We start from the raw sequence: 21,839 nt of genomic DNA on the forward strand, positions 1-21,839 counted from the left end.
TAGAAGATTAAGATGAGTGGGATTAACAGTGATTGTTCGTATGGATTCACGACTGATTTATTGGTAGAAGTGTTGTGGTGAAAGCACAATATTCAGGCTGGAGGTCTGTGGTCATTAGAGTTACGCAGAGATATCTGCTGAATGTGATAGGTACTTAATTATCGGGTGATGATTACTTCAGGCGAGGCAACGCTGCCATCTTTCCTTGACCTCCTATGGTTTTCCAGGGTCGAAACCCACTCCTCGACCCTGACTTTCAGCTATTTTCAATCAATCATCCAGTGGCTCCACCTTCAGTGTAAAAGTTCAGCTGGCGGGGCACTGCGTTCGAGTTAAGTTGTATATTCCGCACAATGCCCACAAACAAATTGTGATCCACCAAGCCTCTTTCCCCAACCCACAAACGCACTGTCTCTCCAAGACCCCTCGCCCTCTTTTTGGCCATGTCTAGAAAGGCCAGTATTTATTAATGATCTGATCATCTTATCTTTACAGCTAAAACATAGAATATTGCTTAGTTTCAACATAATTTGCTCCTGTGTCACACAGATGTCATGCGGCTTTAAGCATTCAGCAGTGGTTACGGCAGATGGCAAGTTGTTCACCTTTGGAAATGGAGACTATGGACGTTTAGGACTCGGTAACACATCCAACAAAAAGCTGCCGGAGAGAGTGGCAGCATTGGAGGGTTATCAAGTCGGACAGGTATCCTATTATATTGCTCATTTACTGTACAAACACTTCTCTCCCCGTTTTCAAATCTCCTCTTAACTCTTCAGCCCAGTCCCCATCAGTCCACTTAATGAAAGGCCTTTTTCTCCGTTGACTTTCTAATAAATCCCATGCACAGCCTGCTCCTGGCTGAGACATCCTGAAGTGTGATATCTAGAAATGACCTCTATACTCCTACTGAGGGTGAATCGGTGTTTAATCAAATGTACTCACTGTTCTGCTATTAATAAGGATCTCTTGTGCTGTTTTCTAATACAACCAGCTTTACCACCTACAAAGATTTGTGTACCTGTGCCTCAGATTGCTTTGTTCACCATTTAATTTGTATTGTCTCATTGTTATTCCTAATGAATATATTGTTGCTCCAGTATATTGTTGCTCCAGTATATTGTTGCTCCAGTATATTGTTGTTCCAGTATATTGTTGCCCCAGTATATTATTGCTCCAGTTATATTGTTGCTCCAGTATACATTGTTGCCCCAGTTATATTGTTACTCCAGTATATTATTGCTCCAGTTATATTGTTATTCCAGTATATTATTGCTCCAGTTATATTGTTGCTCCAGTTATATTGTTGCCCCAGTTATATTGTTACTCCAGTATAGTATTGCTCCAGTTATATTGTTGCTTCAGTTATATTGTTGCTCCAGTATATTGTTGCTCCAGTTATATTGTTGCCCCAGTATATTGTTGCCCCGGTATATTGTTGCCCCGGTATATTGTTGCCCCAGTATATTGTTGCCCCAGTATATTGTTGCCCCGGTATATTGTTGCCCCAGTTATATTGCTGTTCCGGTATATTGTTGCCCCGGTATATTGTTGCCCCAGTTATATTGTTGTTCCGGTATATTGTTGCTCCGGTATATTGTTGCCCCAGTTATATTGCTGTTCCGGTATATTGTTGCTCCGGTATATTGTTGCTCCTGTATATTGTTGCCCCGGTATATTGTTGCCCCAGTATATTGTTGCTCCAGTATATTGTTGCCCCGGTATATTGTTGCTCCAGTATATTATTGCCCCAGTACAGTATATTGTTGCTTCAGTTATATTGTTGCCCCAGTATATTGTTGCTCCAGTTATATTGTTGCCCCAGTATATTGTTGCCCCGGTATATTGTTGCCCCAGTATATTGTTGCCCCAGTATATTGTTGCCCCGGTATATTGTTGCCCCGGTATATTGTTGCCCCAGTATATTGTTGCTTCAGTTATATTGTTGCCCCAGTATATTGTTGCTCCAGTTATATTGTTGCCCCAGTATATTGTTGCCCCAGTATATTGTTGCTCCAGTTATATTGTTGCTCCAGTTATATTGTTGCCCCAGTATATTGTTGCTCCAGTTATATTGTTGCCCCAGTATATTGTTGCCCCAGTTATATTTTGGGTGCCATTTCACCAGTTCTATGTTATCCTCAAATTTTTTTTCCATCCCAGTTTTTTGAGTTTTGAGTACGTCCATAAATTCCTGAAGTGGCAGATAGGTAGAAGGGGTGTGAAGTGCTAACCTTAACATACGCTGGTATAGGATACAAGAGCTGGGAAGTCATGTTAAAACGCTGGTTGGGCTACTTTTGGAGTATTGTGTGCTTCGCTAAAGGGAGAAAGTGATGGTGCTGGAGAAGGTGAGGAGGAAATTCACCATAATGTTGTCTGGATTGGAACATTTCAGTTCTAAAGAGAGATTGGGTAGGCTGGGTTTGTTTTCTCAGGGACAGAGCTGGCTGAGGGGCGAGCTGACAGGTATGCAAAATTATGAAGGGGTAGAGAGTAAGAATCAATTTCCCATGGTGAGGTTATCTTAAGACAAGATAGCATGGGGCTAAGGTGAGACGAGGGAGGTATAGAGGAATCAGAGGGGAATCCTCTTCACACAGATTGTTTGTAATTTGGAATACGCTGCCTCAGGAGGTAGATGTCCTCACCACTTTATAGTGCTTCCAGACAAGTGTTTAAATCGCCACAGCACAGAAGGCTAGAGACCTCCTGTGGGTAAACAGGATTCGTATTGATGGAACATGGATATGATACAACATGGATATGATGGGCCAAAGGACCTCATTGTGCGCTGTATGACTTTATTGCTCTGTAAACCCTTCATAACCTGCAGAGTATTTCCCGCATTTTCTGTTTTCAATTTTGAGAGGTGGGGGACGATCCCCCCCATTTTTTGTAATCTGGGTTTTAAAACCCGGTGAAATCTCCACTTTCCGCGAGATAGTGGTGGTGGGACTGATGATCGATGGCGCCGATTGGACGAGAGAGATATCAGTCAGCAGGCAATCAGCGCGATCATTGGAGGAGGGAGGTTGGTCAGAGGCGGAAGTAGGGGGGGTGGGACTGAGGCTAGAGCGCGGTGATTGGGCGAGGGAGACGTGCCAAAACACTCTGAGCAGCCCTGGACACAGACCTGCGCTTCATCCGCAGCCAGGATCGATCCCGGCTCTCCATTGCTGCCAAACCGCCACTGGACCATCCCCGTCCCCACCCGAGTGCACCCCACGCCCAGGGGTGGCCAGAGATGTCGGGAGTCAGACGGGAGCTGTGTCCCCAGGCCCACAGCCAGCGCAGAGAAGCAACGCTAAACCCAGCTGAACTCTGTGCCTGTCCCGCCAGGTTAGCCTACAGCCCTGCCTGGACTTGCGGGAAATATGGCCCAGGTTTACTGCCAGCGCGGAGAAGCATCGCTGGTGTCCTGTCAGTCCAGGCAAGGCGGTAGGTTAACCCGGCGAGACAGGCAGTGTTGAGCTGTATTTAGCGCTGGATTGAGCCTCCAAAGCCTCGCGTGCGTGTGTGTGCCTGCGCGGCCGCCAAGAAATTGTGGTCCCCCGTTCCCTGGTCCCCTCCATATTTTGATAGCGATTTCCGTGCCTGCCTGTGCCAAATGATTATTTGCCTCTGGTGTTTCCCACTGCTTGTGACGTGCTGGGTCCATTCTTTTTCCTAGGTTGCATGCGGTTTAAATCACACATTAGCCGTCTCTGCTGATGGCATGATGGTTTGGGCCTTTGGTGATGGAGATTACGGAAAGCTGGGCCTCGGCAACTCGACGGCCAAGTCTTCTCCACAGGTACGGCTTACCAAACTTTGCAATTGTAATAGCATGAATTCATATTTTTATCTCTCTGATGCGTTATAACTTCTTCAAATAAAGCAAAGTATTTAAAGGGCTACAGCCAACTTGTGTGGTTAAATGTATGGGGAATACTGTGTCCAAATAATTAATTACATCATTGGGCTTTCTTGTTGCCTTTGTCTGGTGTAAGGATTTTCAATTTTTCTCTTTACAGAAAGTAGATGTTTTGTGCGGAATAGCAATCAAGAAGGCTGCGTGTGGCACACAATTTTCTGTTACCTTGACAAAAGATGGCCATGTGTACACCTTTGGCCAAGGTAGGATGATCACCGAGGTTTTAGAATATACTAAGATTCAGATTCAGATTTCAGATTCAATTTTCATTGTCATTGTCAGTGTACAGTACAGAGACAACGAAATGCATTTAGCATCTCCCTGGAAGAGCGACATAGCAAATGATTTGAATAAAATCTAAGGAGGCCGGTTCTCTGGATACTTTCAAGTGAGAGCTAGATAGGGCTCTTAAAGATAGCGGAGTCAGGGGATATGGGGAGAAGGCAGGAACGGGGTACTGATTGGGGATGATCAGCCATGATCGCTTTGAATGGCGGTGCTGGCTCAAAAGGCCGAATGGCCTACTCCTGCACCTATTGTCTATTGCTCAAGTCTTGGGATTTATTGTAATTAACTGCAGAAACTGTTCTATGACTAATGGGCTGGCATGGGTTAGCACCCGTGGTCAGGGTCGAACCTGGGTCTCTGGCACTGAAGCAGCAACACTGAGGTTGGAGGGTATAAGGAACAGACCCACTAGAGGAGGTAGTTGAAGCGGGTACTATAACAACGTTTTAAAAATATTTAGGCAGGTACATGGATAGAAAAGCTTTAGAGGGTTATGGGCCAAACTTGGACAAATGGGGCTAGCATCATGGTCGGCATGGACAAGTTGGCCTGCAGGCCCTGTTGCCATGCTGTGTGACTCTGACTTAAAAAATGGAAATCCTCGGCAGATTAATGAGCATTTGTGGAGAGAGGAACTTGTTGTTTCAAGTCTGTTAGGTTCTAGAGAAAATCTGAAAAGTGTATGAATAATCTGGAGATTTATGCTAATAACCCAGAGACGTGAGTTCAAGCCCCACATCAGCAACTGTGTTAAATGTAATTAACTAAATAATGGGACATTTAGAAATGGCTAGGCTTAGTATTATTGATCATGAAACTACCAGCTTGTTGATTTAATAATATACCTGGCTGGCCAATTTCACATGGGATGGAAATCTGTTGTGTTTACCTGGTGGGGTCTAAATGCAACTCCAGACTCAATGCCACCCTCTGAAATCGTTAGGGATGGGCAATAAATGTTAACCTTGCCAGGGATGTCCATATCTAGGAAGCTAAACAAAAACGCTCTCTCTTCACAGACTCTGCCTGATCTGTTGAGTATTTCCAGCAATTCCTATTTTGTGTTTTAATTGAAGCAGATGTGGTAAACAAAGTTTGGGTCAAGACCTCCCATGATCCCATTGAATGGTTGAGCAGGTTCAAGATAAGCTGGCCATCACCTTTCCTGTGGTAGTTTAATCCCTCACATGAAAGTGTGAAGGAAGGAACTACAGATGCTTGTTTATACCGAAGTAGTTTAGACAATACCTCTGGAGAAAAAGGATGGGTGGTATTGCGGGTCGGAACCCTTCTTCAGACGGAAAGAAGGGGGGAGGATTAGAGGTTGGAAAAGGCCAGAACAACTCAGGGCCGGCAACAGATGACCAAGGAAGGGTGCAGCCCATATTGGCCCATTGCTGGCTGAAGAAGAGCTGATAGTGAGAGGGATACAAGGGTTCTTCTTCTTGTGTATGGCGTGCACAGCCTAAAGTTGTAAGACAACTTGTTCTGTTTGATCTTCCGTTTGTGCACGCCAGGATGATTGCATTCGTCGAAACAGGGTGGACCACATGAAGGTTGCAATCTCCCACCCCGGAATCAAGGGTGTGAACAGGGGAACAAGTAGGCCAACTAGGAGGCGGGAGAGGGAATGGAGGGGTTAATTGAAATGAGAGAAATCAACGTTTATACCACAGGGTTGTAAGCTGCCCAAGTGAAATATGAGGTGTGACAATGCCCAATATTCATTATCGGAAGTGACAACAGTGGATGTCTGGCGGTAAACCAGGGAGATTATATCCACCAATTCACTTTTGATCATATTTGCACAGAAGATGGGTTCATGGCGATGACCAGTTTATATTGAGCACCTGAATGTTGTATTGTTTACAGAATCCAGAGAGGCCCTTTAACTGTAATTCCTATAGTGAGAGGAAACCTTGTATGTACAGAGATTTATAAATTAGTAAGGACAGGATGACCCAAGAATGTGGTCTTTCTTCACCAAATTACAATAAAATAGTTAGGTTATGCCGTGGGAAGGACATATTGAATGTAATGAATGCTCCTGTGTGCAACCAGACCGCTTGATAGGTTTGCCGGAAGGTCGTGCCCGCAACCACAACAGACCTCAACTGGTACCTGCTCTGAATGGGGTGTTCATTGAGGACATCGTGGTGGGCGCTGAGCACACACTGGGTCTCTCCTCATCCGGAGATGTTTATGGATGGGGCAGCAACTCGGAAGGGCAGGTAAGAAATCTGACCCATCCCTCGTGTAAGCAGGTTATTTGATTTGGACTGTGGATGCGGAATTGGATGGCACAGGTTCAAAAGCTTGCCTTGAGTAAGTAGAGATATTCCCCAAGCGATGGAGAATTGCAAAATATTATTATTGGCATCTTTCATGTTCAGCCAATATAAAGCTTTTCCAAAACAAAGTGGTAATACAATTCTGATTGTGAATAATAAAATGTTACCAGTAAACCAGTGGCCAAATGAACAAAGCAGGGCCATGTTTCTAGCTACTGCCTTTCGGCTTGCAACGTTGGACTATTTCCCAGGATTGGGTAGGTTTTGTCAAAAGTTTCTCCTCTGATCTAGGAGGGAAACACTGTTAATGTAAGGGAGTTAGGTATTTTCCATCCCTAATATGGGTGCTGGAGTCGGGTAGGTGGCTGGGAGATTTTGTTTAGTTTGAGATGTAATGTGGAAACAGACCCTTCGGCCCACCGAGTCTGGGCTGACCAACGATCACCCTTTTCACATTAGTTCCATTCTACACACTCGGGGCAATTTACAGAAGCCAATTAACCTACAAACACGCACGTCTTTGGAATGTGGGAGGAAACCAGAGCACCTGGAGAAACCCACACGGTCACAGGGAGAACGTACAAATGCTGTGCAGACAGCACCCGTAGTCAGCATTGAACCCGGGTCTCTGGCGCTGTATGGCGGCAACTCTACTGCCCGCCACTGTGCTACCCAAGTTTCTGAGCAGAGTCACCCATGAAGCATTTACTTTTCTCACACACTAGCACTTACCACCCCAGAATGCACATCTAATACTCAATCCTTTGCGGACTTCACACAATTAATTTATAAAAGTAGGGACAGCTTATGCTGATTTTGAAACACAACAGACTTTAACGAGTGAGGGAACTAGATCACTTAAAGGCAGAAATAGTTTTCCAATTTTTCGTCGATGTAATTGATTTCTACCTAAATATTTTCTAGAATTGTTTTTTCTGGAATATAAGCTCCGAAGTGGGGGTCAAAGTTCAGCGGCTTCTGGTTTTGGAGAAGATAGTTGGCGGAGAAACATGTTTTGGGTTTAGTGAATGTGCCTTGTCTCTGGTTTACCAACTCTGTTCCTCTGCTCTCCAATGTAGCTGGGTCTGGGCCACACCAATCATGTGAGAGAGCCCACTTTAATCACAGCCCTCCAGGGGAAGGGCATTCGGCAGATCTCAGCCGGCCGGTGCCACAGTGTGGCGTGGACGGCCCCTCCTGTACCTCCCAGAGCACCAGGTGAGTGGGCAACACCTTACCCTCCCCTTCACTGGAACCCATATCCCCCACACCTACCTAATCTATGTCAGTGACTGATATAGATAGATAGTTACTGTCTACCGATCTATCTATCCTCTATCCAAGAGTTACCTTACTATATATTCAAACATTAATAATCACTTTGAAAGCATTTTTAGCAAATATTGGCAAAGCAGATTTTTACCATTTTAGCTTTTCCAAAAGTTAGTAAATGTAAACAGCTTTAAGTTTGTTGAGCACAAATTTCCCTTCAATCAACCATGTGTAGGAAGGAACTGCAGATGCTGGTTTCTACTGAAGATAGATGCAAAATGCTGGAATGACTCAGTGGGTCAGGCAGCATCTCTGGAGAAGAGGACATTTCGGGTAGGAACCCGAGGCCTGGAAAAGGGCTCCAACCCGAAAAGGCATCTATTCCTTTTCTCCAGAGATGCTGCCTGACCCGCGGAGTTACTCCAGCATTTTGTGTCCATCTTCACTCTGATCAAGGTTCGTTTAAATAAACCACTGTCATAATGTTCCAGCTAAAGCATTTGTCATGTAGGAGGGTGAATTATGCTTCTTGTGAATCTGCAATTGTTGACCAGAAGTTGTTGGTGGCTGTGAAATGAGGCACAACTTTGTTTACTGGAGGTGTGGAAAAACTCATTGCATGTTATCGCAGCCCATCGACTGGTTAATCTGTGTGGGGGAAATCCAGGTATAGCCTTCTCTGGGCTGTGCCAGAATGTCCTGATGTTGAGAGGAAGTGTCTGCCTCTGTCAGTGGTGCAGTAGTCATAATGGACTGATAGCCCAAACATTGAGTTGAAATGTCAATCTGATGGAATCAGGTACCTTGTGCCAGCTTGGAATGTTCTCCAATGGTGATAGCTGCTGCCCACTGCCACTTCTGACAGAGAAGATTTATGAGGATATTGCCAGGACATGAAGGCCTGAGCTATAGGGAGAGGTTGGGCAGACTGGGACTTTATTCCTTTATTCCTTGGCGACCAGCAATCACCACATACACTAGCGCTATCCTACACACAAGGGACAATTTACAGTTTTTACCTATGCCAATTAACTTAGAAACCTGTTCATCTTCGGAGTCATAGGGTGATACAGTGTGGAAACAGGCCCAACTCGCCCACACCGGCCAACAATGTCCCAGCTACACTAGTCCCACTTGCCTGCGCTTGGTCCATATCCCTCATCCTGTCCTATATATGTACCTGTCCAACTGTTTCTTAAAAGTTGGGCTAGCCCTTGCCTCAACGACCTCCTGTGGCAGCTTGTTCCATACACCCACCACCCTTTGTGTAAAAACGTTACCCCTCAGATTCCTATTAATCCCCTCCACCTTGAACCTATGTCCTCTGGTCCTCGATTCCCCTACTCTGGTCAAAAGACTCTACGCATTTACACGATCCATTCTGTTCTTGATTTTGTACACCTCTATAAGATCTCCCCTCATCCTGCACTCCATGGAATAGCGACCCAGCCTACTCAACCTCTCCCTATAGCTCACACCCTCTAGTCCTGGCAGCATCCTCGTAAATCTTTTATGAACCCTTTCAAGCTTGACAATATCTTTCCTATAACATGGTGCCCAGAACTGAACACAATATTTTAAATGCAGTCTGACCAACGCCTTATACAACTGCAACATGACCTCCCAACTTCTATAATCAATACTCTGACTGATGAAGGCCAGAGTGTGCGAGGAAACTGGAGCACGCGGAGAAAACCCACGCGGTCATAGGTAGAACGTACAAACTGTGTAGATGAGACACAAAAAGTTGGAGTAACTCAGCTGAACAGGCAGCATCTCTGGAGAGAAGGAATGGGTGAAGTTTTGGGTCTCGACCCGAAACGTCACCCATTTCTTCTCTCCAGTGATGCTGCCTGTCCCGCTGAGTTACGCCAACTTTTTGTATCTACCTTAGGTTTAAACCAGCATCTGCAGTTCCGCTCCACACACGTACAAACCACATACAGACAGCACCCGTAGTCAGGATTGAACCCGAGTCTCTGGCGCTGTAAGGCAGCAAGTCTACCACTGTGTCACTTTCACCTAAACCTGTATGAGTTGGACTGGTATAATACTAAAATGTAACTGATGTGAAAATCTGCTCCATCTTTCCATAGGCGTATCGGTTCCTCTGCAATTAGGTCTGCCAGACTCTATTCCGCCACAATTCAGTTCACTGAAGGAAGTATCTATTGAAACCATCAGGGCCAGGCTACGATTGCTGTACCACTTCTCTGACCTTATGTACTCTTCATGGAGGTTACTTAATCTCAGTCCCAACAATCAGGTAAGCAGTGCTGGAAATGGGAAAGTATGCACTTAACAAACATCCATCAACAATCACATTGTGTGGTTTTTAATTGATCTAATATTTACAATTGTGATTACAGAACAGTACATCGCACTACAATGCTGGAACATGGGGAATAGTCCAAGGACAACTGAGACCTTTACTTGCACCGAGGGTTTATACTCTTCCCATGGTGCGCTCCATAGGAAAGACAATGGTCCAAGGCAAAAACTATGGTCCTCAGATCACTGTGAAAAGGATATCTACCAGGTGTGTTGCAGCCAAACCATCTTTGTTGTGCATTGCTTCATTTCTGCATCAAATACGAGAGGGCAGATACCAGATATATATGCCAGGGCTCGAGTGCCAGGGATACGGGGTCTGGAGGGCGAGGCGATGGCAAATACTGGAAGCATAATGAGAGGGGCATCATTTAAAGGAGGTGTGCGGGGCAAGTTTTCTACGCAGAGGCTGATGCCTGGAACGCGGTGATTGAAGCAGGTACGATAGTGGCATTTAAAAGACTTTGGGATCGGCTCATGGATACGCCGGGAACAGTGGGATATGGATTATGTGCAGGTAGATAGGTCTTGGCCTCATGTTCAGCACAGACATTATGGGCCGAAGGGCCTGTTCTTGTGTTTTACTGTTCTATGTTCGACAATGTGAATAGTTCCATATGAAGAAAAGTATTCCCTCGTGATTAATTGCGAGTCTACTTCTATTCCTAGAGGCCGGAAGTGTAAACCTATCTTCGTTCAGATCGCGAGACAAGTGGTCAAGCTGAATGCGTCGGATCTGCGATTACCTTCTCGTGCTTGGAAGGTGAAGCTGGTGGGGGAGGGTGCCGATGATGCTGGTGGAGTATTTGACGATACCATCACAGAGATATGTCAGGTATTAGTTGTTTTGTCTATGCCTTTTAATGACCACTCGCAGTGTCTCATAACAAGCAAGATTTCTATTCTCGTATTTTATATTTAGTTTTTTAAGTATTTGTATTTTAGTATTTAAAATGTATTATTCTAGTGTTTTACTAGCATTTTAAAACAAGTACCAAGTATCATGAGAGGAATAAATCGGGTAGATGCCCAGAGTAGGGGAATTGAGGGCATGGGTTCAAGGTGAAGGGGAAAAGATTTAATAGGAATCTGAGGGGTAACTTTTTCACACAAAGGAACAAGCTGCCAGAGGAGGTAGTTGAGGCTGGGACTATCCCAATGTTTAAGAAGCAGTTAGACAGGTACATGGATAGACAGTCTGGTGGACTTCATCAACTTCACCACCAATTTTCATCCTGCATTCCTATTTACTTGGACCATCTCTGACACCTCCTTCCTCTTTCTTGATCTCACAGTCTCCATCACAAAATAAACTATTGACTGAACTATTAAACTATTACAAACCCACTGACTCCCACGACTATCTCAACTACACTTCCTCCCATCCTGCTTCCTGCAAAGACTCTATCCCCTACTCCCAATTCCTCCTTCCACGCCGCATCTGCGCCCAAGATGTGGTGTTCCATACGAGGACATCCAAGATGTCCTCATTCTTTAGGGAACGGAAGTCCCCCTTTCCTATCATGGATGAGGCCCTCACTCGTGTCTCCTCGGTACCCTGCAGCTCCGCCCTTGCTCCCCCTGCCCCTATTTGCAACAGAGACAGTCTCCATAGTCCTTACCTTCCCCCCCCATCAGCCGTCGCATACAACAAATAATCCTCCAAAATTTCAGCCACCTCCAACGGGATCCCACCACTAGCCACATTTTCCAATCTCCACCCCTTTCCGCCTTCCGCAGAGACCGTGTCCTTCGTAGCTCCCTGGTTAACTCATCCCTTCCCACCCAAACCACTCCCTCCCCAGGTACCTTCCCCTACAACTGCAGAAGATGCAACACCTGTCGCTATACCTCCTCCCTCGACTCTGTCCAGGGACCCCGACAGTCCTTTCAGGTTAGGCAGAGGTTCACTTGTACCTCTTCCAACCTCATCTACTGTATCAGTTATTCAAGATATGGACTCTTATACATCGGCGAGACCAAACGCAGACTGGGTGATCGTTTCACGGAACACCTTCGCTCAGCCCGTCTGAACCAACCTGATCGCCCAGTTGCTGGACACTTTAATTCTCCTTCCCATTCCTACACCAACCTTCTGTCCTAGGTCTCCTCCATGTTCATACCTTCTCTCCAGAGATGCTGCCTGTCCCGCTGAGTTGCTCCAGCTTTTTGTTTCTATCTTTAGTTTAGGTTTAAACGCAAATTGGAGGAACAGCATCTCATATTTCGCTTGGGCAGCTTACAGCCCAGTGGTATGAATATTGATTTCTCTCACTTCAGGTAGCCCCGGCATTCCCTCTCTCTCTATCCCTCCCCCACCCAAGTCTCACTAGCTTCTCATTTTCACCCTACAAACAGTTTACAATCGTCTGTTTCCTTTATCATCATTACTTTTTTGCATATCTTTCATTCATTGTTCTTTATCTCTCCACATCACCGTCTATATCTCTTGTTTCCCTTATCCCTAACCAGTTTGAAGAAGGGTCTTGACCCGAAACGTGACCCATTCCTTCTCTCCAGAGATGCTGCCTGTCCTGCTGAGTTACTCCAGCTTTTTGTGTCTACATGGATAGACAGTTTTGGAAGGATATGGGCTCAACGTGGGAAGGTGGGACTATTGTAGCTGGGACATGTTGGCTGATGTGGGCAGGTTGAGCCAATGGGCCTGTTTCCACACTGTATCACTCTGTGACTCTATGCCTCTTAAGTTTCTAGTGTAATAAATACAATTTGAAATTACAGTTGGACTATAAAATCAATTAATTGTAATTAATTAATTAGGTGGCCCCTACTCCCTCAACTTTATTATCCACAGCCTCCAACCATATCGTTCCACAGTCCCACATGGTATTTTAGTTTCTCCCCAAAATCCATAACCAGAACTGCCTTGGCAGACCCATTATTTCTGCCTGCTCCTGTTCCACCTAATTCATTTCCCAGTACCTCGATTCCATCCTATCTTCCCCCCACCCCTTTCTCTCGACCCTGGTCCAAGACACCTCACACTTCCTTAGTCTCTTCAATTACTTCCGTTTTCCAGCTCCCCACTCCCTCATCTTTACCATTCCTTCCTATACACTTAATTTTACTGTTGCCTGAAGATTAATTATTTGAGTTTAGTAATTGAGTTCTGGGTTACCATTAGTTACAGAGTTTGATATTGATGTAGATTGATGCCTGTAAAGTTTTGATTTCTTAAATGACACTTTCCACTTTAAACAGGAGCTTGAAATGGGGATTGTTGACCTGCTGATTCCTACTCCAAATGTGACGGCTGAAGTAGGCTATAATAGAGACAGGTGAGAATTATTGCTTCATTCCAGTCAATATTTTGTTGCTAATTACTGATATGCAAGAAAATATTTTATTCTTTACGCTTCCCTTTTAATGAATGAACAAATAGTATGTTACACATTTCTCAGTGTAAACTAGAGAGAGGAAGGGGAGGGGGGGGACAAGATCCTCCAAACTCTTTAATAGGACGTGTAATTGTTCAGTCCTAAAGCACTTAACAGGTAGTGACCAACAGTTCAGTCCTTGAGTACAGATATAATGCTGGAGTCAAAACCTAAGCTAACGCTTGAAAAAACAAACTAAAACTCTGTTTGGGTGCAAACTGAGTGTAGCCACATCCACATGTGTCTATTGTATAGTGGGTGGCCTAAGCCAAGAAGGGAACCCCAAGTCCTGCTTAAAGGGTGTTCACAAAGTGGGTACAAAACCGAGGCGACATGTTAAAAAGGTCTATAAAACCCCAAGGGGAATAGATAGGATGAATGTGCATTGCCTTTTACCCAGGGTAGAGGATTCACAAACTAGAGGGATAGGCCTAGTATGGACCTGAGGGATAACTTTTTCCTTACAATGAGTGGTGCGTATATTGAATGAGCTGCCAGAGAAAGTAGTTGAGGGAGGACAGTAACATTTAAAAAGAAAATTTGGACAGATGCATGAATCGGAAAGGTTTAGAGAGTAATGGGCTAGACGCAGGTGTATGGGACTAACTTAGATGGACCATCTCGGTCGGCATAGACGAGTTTGGCCGAAGGACTTGTTCCTATGTTCTATGAGTCCATGACTCTAATTATAATGTGGAACGCTGATGACTTGACAACGTGGGCTATGGGTAAGAATGCGCTGCCCTGATATCAGTAGTTGCACCATAAGGAATGGCGCTGAACTACAAATCTGTCTGGCATCACTAATGAGTGCCATTGTCGGTTGTGGGGACAGGCTCTGTCTTTCCAGAATGAGATTCTTTTGTCATCAATGAAAGGACACCAGCTATCTGATCAGGAACTTTCCTGAACAGGTTTTTACAATCAACCTTGGGAATTGTCCAAATGATGTTGGTCAAATGACTTAACTTGCCGCTACATAGATGCAAGCTCGACCATCAAGCCCAACCTCTTAATTGTCAATTAATGGAGACAAGCTTTATTGGTCACCCATTTTAAAAATCTATGTCTTCCTTCAGGTTCCTTCTTAACCCTTCGACTTGTTCAGAAGAGCACCTGCTGCAGTTCAAGTTTCTGGGCATTCTTATGGGTGTTGCCATTCGCACAAAGAAACCACTGGATCTCCACTTGGCCCCGATGGTATGGAAGCAGCTTTGCTGTATTCCACTCTCGTTAGAAGATCTTGAAGAGGTGGATTTGCTCTATGTACAAACTCTGAACAGCATTCTTCACATTGAAGATAGCGGAATTACTGAGGAGAATTTCCATGAGGTTAGTGTAAATGCCACATAAAGTTCCCACAGCCTTGTTCCTGATGGAATTATGATTGTCAAAACCTTTTTCATTATTTGCCTCATATCAAATACCAATTACCTTTCCAAGTTTAGAATGGGGAAAATGGTCTAATGCAGTGTGCATATTGAGGCAAGGAGAAATGCTGAGATTGTTCAGGTAATGACGTGAAATCTACAAGCGCAGACAATTGGTTTGGATATGCTCCTGTTTTACTAGACAATACTGCCAGAAATGACAATGACCAGCAACATCAATTGTGTTCTTGCCCTGTTAGCAGAAAATTGGCATGGGTTGCCACATGCAAAGGAATAGCCCTTTTAAATGTTAACTAGACCAAGTGGGACCCGTTATGTCCCTGTGATACACGAGACCTGGTCCCCCAACACAACTCGTTCCCCGCTAGTCCGCTACTCACCCATAACCCCCACGGGAGGCCTGGTCCCCCAATGCAACCTGTTCCCCAAGGCAATATTCCACAACTCACCCATTTCCCCAATGCAACCCGTTCCCCCAACGCAATATTCCACCGCTCACCCATAGCCCCCAACTGTGCAGGGGCTACTTATATCGCCTTATTCACCCTCCCTCATTTTTAAACTTAATATATAATGTAATTGTACTTGCTGGGGCCAGTAGGGCTACTTGGTTAGCAACAATGCTGCAAGTAGAGCTACAATCCCATTGTGACATCATAGCTGTAAGGACGGGGAAGATTGAGGTTTTGTAAATCTTAAAATGTCAATAACTTGTAAAATATAACAATCTGAACAAAACCTGACACAAACAACCACAGGACAACAGTGAGTAAGGTGGTGCAAATCTTTTAGCACTTGTTCCCAGTGGGGTGCCTCCCTTGAAAGTAAGGTCCAGGTTATCAAATAGATCAGTTTAATGTGTGGGGAAAAACTGCAGATGCTGGTTTAAATTGAAGATGGACACAAAATGCTGGAGTAACTCAGCGGGACAGCAGCATCTCTGGAGAGAAGGAATGGGTGATGTTTCAGGTCGAGACCTTTCTTCAAACAGATTAGTTTATTGTCATGTACACCATGGTGCAACAAAATCTCTTGTTCTCATGAAGCTTACAGAATAAACAGTATTGATAGATACAACAATAAATACAAAATGGTGCCAAGACTAATATAGTTTCTCTTAAACATGTACATTGGCAAAGACACAGCATTCAATATAGAATCAAAAAGTTGATCATTATCCGTTTTGATCAATTTTGCTGACGTTATTTAGATTATTTTTGTGCATGCTGCCACACATCTTGCAGGTAGCCAGATAATGATCATGGACTCTATATGTACTATAATGTCCCAGCATTTATAAATGTTGGAAACATGGGGTAGCATCTGTGGAAAGAGAAAGAGTTAACATTTCAGGTTTAAGTCCCTTCAACAAACTGGAAAAGGGAAAACAAGTTAGGTTTAAATTGCAGGGAGGATGGAGAAGGGTTGACCATGTCAATGGGAATATCTGGCTGAAGAGAGATTAGCACTGTCCTGGGGCTAAGTCGCAGAGCACATCCTATTGATGGGTTAAAGGAGCAGTCGGAGAAAAACAATGAATAAAAACTGTAATAACGTCAGTCAGAGGAAGGCAAAATGCTGGGTTGTCATCCATGCCTGGCGGGTCAGACCGGGGTAAAGGAGAGATTAAAACTGTGCCCATAAACCAGCTGCAGATGTGGCCAGTTGTGGTACCGTCTGGAGAAACTGGGTTACATGAAATTGTAGCATTCAATGTTGACTGCCTACTAAAACAGAAGATGAGGTGCAGTCCCTCAAGGTTGTGATGAGCCTTATTATAGCAGTTTAGGAGGCCATTAACTGACACGACAGAGTGGGATGGAGAATTAAATGAAGTGGCAGACAATCTGAGCCACAACTCCAGACTGAGTGGAGGTACTCTGCAGAATGAAACCCAATCTGTGTTTGACTTCAGTGTGGAGGAGACTTCCAGGCAGAGGAGATGTTTAATTTGCCATCTTGGTCAGTATGGGCATTGTGGGACAAAGGACCTTTTGCTTTGCTGTGCGGTATTGCAGTTTACTTTATTGTCACGTGGCCCGAGGTACAGTGAAAAGCTTGTTGTGTGTTATCCAGTCAGTGGAAAGACAATTGTTCTATGTTCAGTGAGACCACATTTTGAACACCAAATGCAGTAGTAAGCAAATTGGAGGAGGTGCAAGTGAAACACGTTTGGACTTTCTGTGTCCCGGGATCCAGCGAAGGAGGAGAACACGAGCCTGGAGATTGAAATCTTGTTGATGATGATGGAAACTTGAAGGATGATCCATTGAAGGCAGTGGCTGGTGGAGTGGGAGATAAGGACTAGGGGACACTATCTTTGCTTCAGGAGATCAAGGGAAGCACAGTGGTGCAACTGGAAAAGCCTCTGCCTCATGGCGTCAGAGACCCGGGTTTGATCCTGACGTCGGGTGCTGTCTTTGTGGAGTTTGCACCTTCTCTGTGTGACCGCATGGGTTTCCTACGGATGTTCCAATTTCCTCCCACATCCCAAAGACATCCGGGTTTGTAGGTGAATTGGCCTCTCTACATTGCCCCCTAGGGTGCAGGGAGTGGAATAACATTGAACTAGTGTGAATGGCTGATCGATGGTTAGCGTGGACTTGGGCCATAATGTATATTGGAAAAAAATATACATCATGTTTCCATGATGTATATTGAAGAAAAAAAAAAGGAGATGAGAGCAGAGGTGCAGGAAATGAAGGAGAGATAATCAGGGTACACAAACATTCTGGAGAAACTCAGCGGGTGCAGCAGCATCTATGGAGCGAAGGAAATAGGCAACGTTTTGGGCCGAAACCCTTCTTCAGGCTGATAACCAGGGTCTGTGTTACCTCGAGTAGACTGCATTCCACTGTTCAGGAAGAAAGAACACATTTCAAAGGCACCTGTGTAGAAAATTCTATCAGCGCCTGTTTCCTCTGCTTGAGTTGCTTACCGTGATTCTACAGATGTATCACATTTTGGTCGAGTTTTGTCACAAACATCTCTGAATAAACAGCATGTGGAGTGAAGGAGCAGATTAATTGAGGTTGAAGTTATGTATTTTTGCCCTTGATATTCAATAAAATGATGTCCATGAAAACTTGCCGATTCTCCCTAAAGAATGCAAGGGTATTCGAAAATATTCAAAAACATTTTTAAGCAATATTAACCTCTTGAACAGAGTCTTTTCATTTTAGAAGACTGAGCTTGGCTTTCTTTATATTTTTCCAAAATATTAAGAGCTGCGTTTGAATAACTTGAATTCAGAACTCCGCTTGTTGCCTGCCTCGTGCCATATGTTCAGTCTGATTTGAGTATTGCTGCTCCCTTTTATGTTTCAGATGATACCTCTTGATTCATTTGTGGGGCAAAGTGCTGACGGCAAAATGGTTCCCATAATCCCAGGTGGAAACAGCATCCCGCTCACCTTTTCCAATCGGAAGGAGTATGTGGACAGGGCCGTCGAGTATCGGTTGCACGAAATTGATCGTCAAGTAAGTGGGCAACAAAATTAACCCAATGGATCAGTTCGATCATATTTGTTTTTTTCTATTACACAGAATCAATAAGGCTGAATAATTAGTACAGACACTCCCTGACTTACGTAAACATTCACACTGGTGTAAACAAGTCACAGTAGGTGACCCCGTTTCCTGAATTACATGTTATTGCAACTGGGGATGGCCAGGTCTTCCCATACGCTTCATGGATATAAAAGCGTCACCTGGGATCGCTGCTCTTCCAGTTTTGGCCACTGATACTAGGAAGGCGAGTGAGAAAGAGGGAGGTGGCGGAGAGCAACTCCCAGCCAAGTCGCCGACACTGGCGAGGCCTTCTTCATCAGCTGCCGCACCATATAGTTGACGCGGCTCATGGTGTAGCCACTGGCCGACAGCGCCTCCTTCAGGCTGCTGCCAGCGACACGTTACCGCTTCCTTGTTTTATATTATTAAATAATAATAATAATTCTTCCCGCACCTCCTTATGATCTTGGGCAAACATCATTTGAACAGGTTACTTGCAACTTGGCCAATGTTTTTGAAGCTTCCAAATATTCTCACAGCTTGGGGAGGCTGATGGGTGAACAGTCCATCTGTCATGGCAGTTCTCCATGGGTAAAGCAACTAAGGCACAAGAAGGTCACAGATGTTTGATGTTGGCCCTTTAAACGGCAGTTTCAGAAGAAACAGAGTTAGTGAAAGCTGGTTACTCTGTTAGTAACCTACCCATGACCTCCTTGTGCCTCCGCTGCTTAACCCATGGTCACATTCAGCTTCTTAGCCTCAGGACCATTATAAGTTGCTGCTGCTCATCTCCACTGCATTTTGTCAGTCATTGCTGCATGAAGGATGTTACTAAACTTCACGTTGAAGGTGAGAAAGCTTCATCCACTGAGACTCCAGGCTACAGAATCTGGAATCTTAAGCAAATAACAAAGTGCTGGAGGAACACAGCGGGTCAGCCAGCATCTGAGGGAATGGACAGACGATGTTTCGGGTTGGGACCCTTCGTCGGATTCCATGTTGCCTTGAACCCACAAGAGTGTTCGGAGGCACAGGCGCCTGTCTCCTTGGCAACGGACATCCCACTGGTAACTTCCTGCCAGGAATGCCTGTCTCTATTTGTGTGGGTCCTGCAAGTCTGTTCTTCAGCAATCTATCTCTGTCCCTCCAACATTACTCCCCCTCCTCACATCACTGCATCATCCATTCATTACTCCCCAATGAATGGAAGAATTTGCATCCCATCAATAAAACACGCTGCACCTACATCAGTATCAACGCGGTACTTTGCAGGCTCGCTGGACACCATTCTGTGAATGTTGCAATTGGCACAATAGCTAGAGCTGCTGCCTCGTATCTCTAGTGAGCCAGGTTTGATCCTGACCTTGGGCACTGCCTGTAAAGATTCTCCCCCTCACAGCATGGGTTTCCCTCACATGATCGTTAGTAGGTGAGTTGCTCCTGTAAATTGCCCCAAGCATTGGTGGGGTGGTAGGAGGATAAAAGTGGAGTTAATGGGTATAGAACGCAGAACATAGCCAGTACAGCACAGGCCCTTTGGCCCACAAAGTTTGTGCCGAACACGATGCCGTTAAACTGATCGCATGGTGGAGGCAGGTTCGATTTTATCATTTAAAAATAAATTGGATAGGTATATGGACGGGAAAGGAATGGAGGGTTATGGTTTGAGTGCAGGTAGATGGGACTAGGGGAGAATAAGTGTTCGACACGGACTAGAAGGGCCGAGATGGCCTGTTTCCGTCCTGTAATTGTTATATGGTTATATGTTATGGTTATTTGCCTGTACATGATCCATATCCCTCTATTCCCTGCACTTCCACATCCCTATACAAAATCCTTTTAAACACTTCTATCGTATCTGCCTCCAACATCACCCCTGGCAGTGTGTTCCAGGCACCCACTGCTCTATGCAGTGCCCCACACATCCCCATTAAACTTTCCTCCTCTCACCTTATAGCTATGCCCTCTAGAGTTGGACATTTGCACCCTTTGAAAAATATTCTGACTGTCTCCATTATCTATGTCTCACATAATCATCGGCAACATGGTGGCGCATTTGACATTTTACTGCTCTACTGACCAGACCATCTCCATCCTCCTACAGTTGAAGCTTTTCCTCCTCCCTGTCATTTTATCAACTCACTTTAACTTCAGAAGAAGGGTCTTGACCCGAAACGTCACCCATCCCTTCTCTCCAAAGATGCTACCTGTCCCGCTGAGTTACTCCAGCATTTTGTGTCTGTCACTGCTGGTCTTGACTTGGCCCTCTCTTTATCTGCAGTTCCATATTGCAGATTATTCTGATCCAGCGAGTCTGATTATGTATTAGAAAATATTCCTGATCGATAGGATGTTAGGATAACAAGGTACACGTGACAATGTGATGTGGTGCAGTGAAAAGCTTGTGCAGCTATCCAAATAGTTCAGATAATAGAATACTTAAATACAATAAAGCCAAACTCTAGAGCAAAGGGAAAAATATAGAGTACAGAATATAGTTCTCAGCATTGTAGTGCATCGGTTCCATAGACAAAGCCTAATGTCCACAATGGGGTAGAGGTGAATCGGACAGAACCCTAGTTTTTGGAAGCCTGATAAGAGAGGAAGAACTTGTTCCTGAGCGTGACTGTGGGTGCTTTCAAGCTTCTGTATGTGTATTCAGGTGGCTGCCGTTCGAGAGGGGATGTCTTGGATCATTCCTGTCCCACTACTGTCTCTCCTCACTGCTAAACAGTTGGAACAGATGGTTTGTGGGCTGCCGGAAATCTCTGTCGAAGTCCTGAAGAAAGTAGTGCGTTACCGGGAGGTGGATGAGCAGCATCAGCTGGCGCAGTGGTTCTGGAAGACGTTAGAGGAATTCTCCAACGAAGAGAGAGTCCTCTTCATGCGCTTTGTGTCGGGCAGATCCCGCTTGCCAGCCAACACGGCGGACATCTCGCAGCGGTTTCAGATTATGAAGGTTGACAGGGTAAGAGCATTTTATTCTTTCTCAGCAGAGGGGATGCTTTATTTCAGCTGTGCTGTACTGATGATCAGCTTGATGACGGGTGGAAGCACATTGGTTCTTTCCGGTGGCCCCATAGGGAAGGACTGCTGGCAACGTTGTCATCGGGAGTTAGCTCCTTACTGGCCTCTGCACTACACATTGAAATACGGAAATCAGAGCTAAATTGGAGCTCGGCCACCGGTGACTCGAGCAGCCGAGTCCAGCAATGAAACACAAACTTCCTGAGCCCAGGGGCCGAATGGAGCTCAACACATCTGGCTCCTCAGCATCAGGGCAGCCGCAGCTGCTGTAAGTAGCATGAATGCAATCATTTGTTTGAGGTTCTAGCCTTAATTAAAAAGGTAAGTGCAGGCAAATAAATTGTTAGTTTATTTGTCTAATTTCTCATTAAAGATAAAGTCATTAAAACCACAAAGTATTTTAAGTAATTTAAAAA

At 44.9% G+C, this 21,839-nt stretch overlaps 1 protein-coding gene across 12 annotated transcripts in view; it reads left to right on the forward strand.

Annotated features, from left to right (window-relative positions):
- herc1 (HECT and RLD domain containing E3 ubiquitin protein ligase family member 1) overlaps nt 1–21,839 on the forward strand; it is a 217,426-nt gene that overhangs the window by 193,826 nt on the left and 1,761 nt on the right. For all 12 annotated transcript variants that reach the window (XM_033014841.1, XM_033014842.1, XM_033014847.1 and 9 more), the window contains 12 exons: nt 550–705; nt 3,674–3,796; nt 4,017–4,119; nt 6,266–6,435; nt 7,575–7,713; nt 9,864–10,033; nt 10,137–10,306; nt 10,768–10,933; nt 13,321–13,397; nt 14,576–14,828; nt 18,214–18,366; nt 21,059–21,364. In XM_033014841.1, coding sequence (XP_032870732.1) covers nt 550–705; nt 3,674–3,796; nt 4,017–4,119; nt 6,266–6,435; nt 7,575–7,713; nt 9,864–10,033; nt 10,137–10,306; nt 10,768–10,933; nt 13,321–13,397; nt 14,576–14,828; nt 18,214–18,366; nt 21,059–21,364 — 1,986 coding nt within the window. The remainder of the gene's footprint in view (nt 1–549; nt 706–3,673; nt 3,797–4,016; nt 4,120–6,265; nt 6,436–7,574; nt 7,714–9,863; nt 10,034–10,136; nt 10,307–10,767; nt 10,934–13,320; nt 13,398–14,575; nt 14,829–18,213; nt 18,367–21,058; nt 21,365–21,839) is intronic.

The sequence above is a fragment of the Amblyraja radiata genome, chromosome X, assembly GCF_010909765.2.
Source record: "Amblyraja radiata isolate CabotCenter1 chromosome X, sAmbRad1.1.pri, whole genome shotgun sequence".
Lineage (NCBI taxonomy): Eukaryota > Metazoa > Chordata > Chondrichthyes > Rajiformes > Rajidae > Amblyraja > Amblyraja radiata.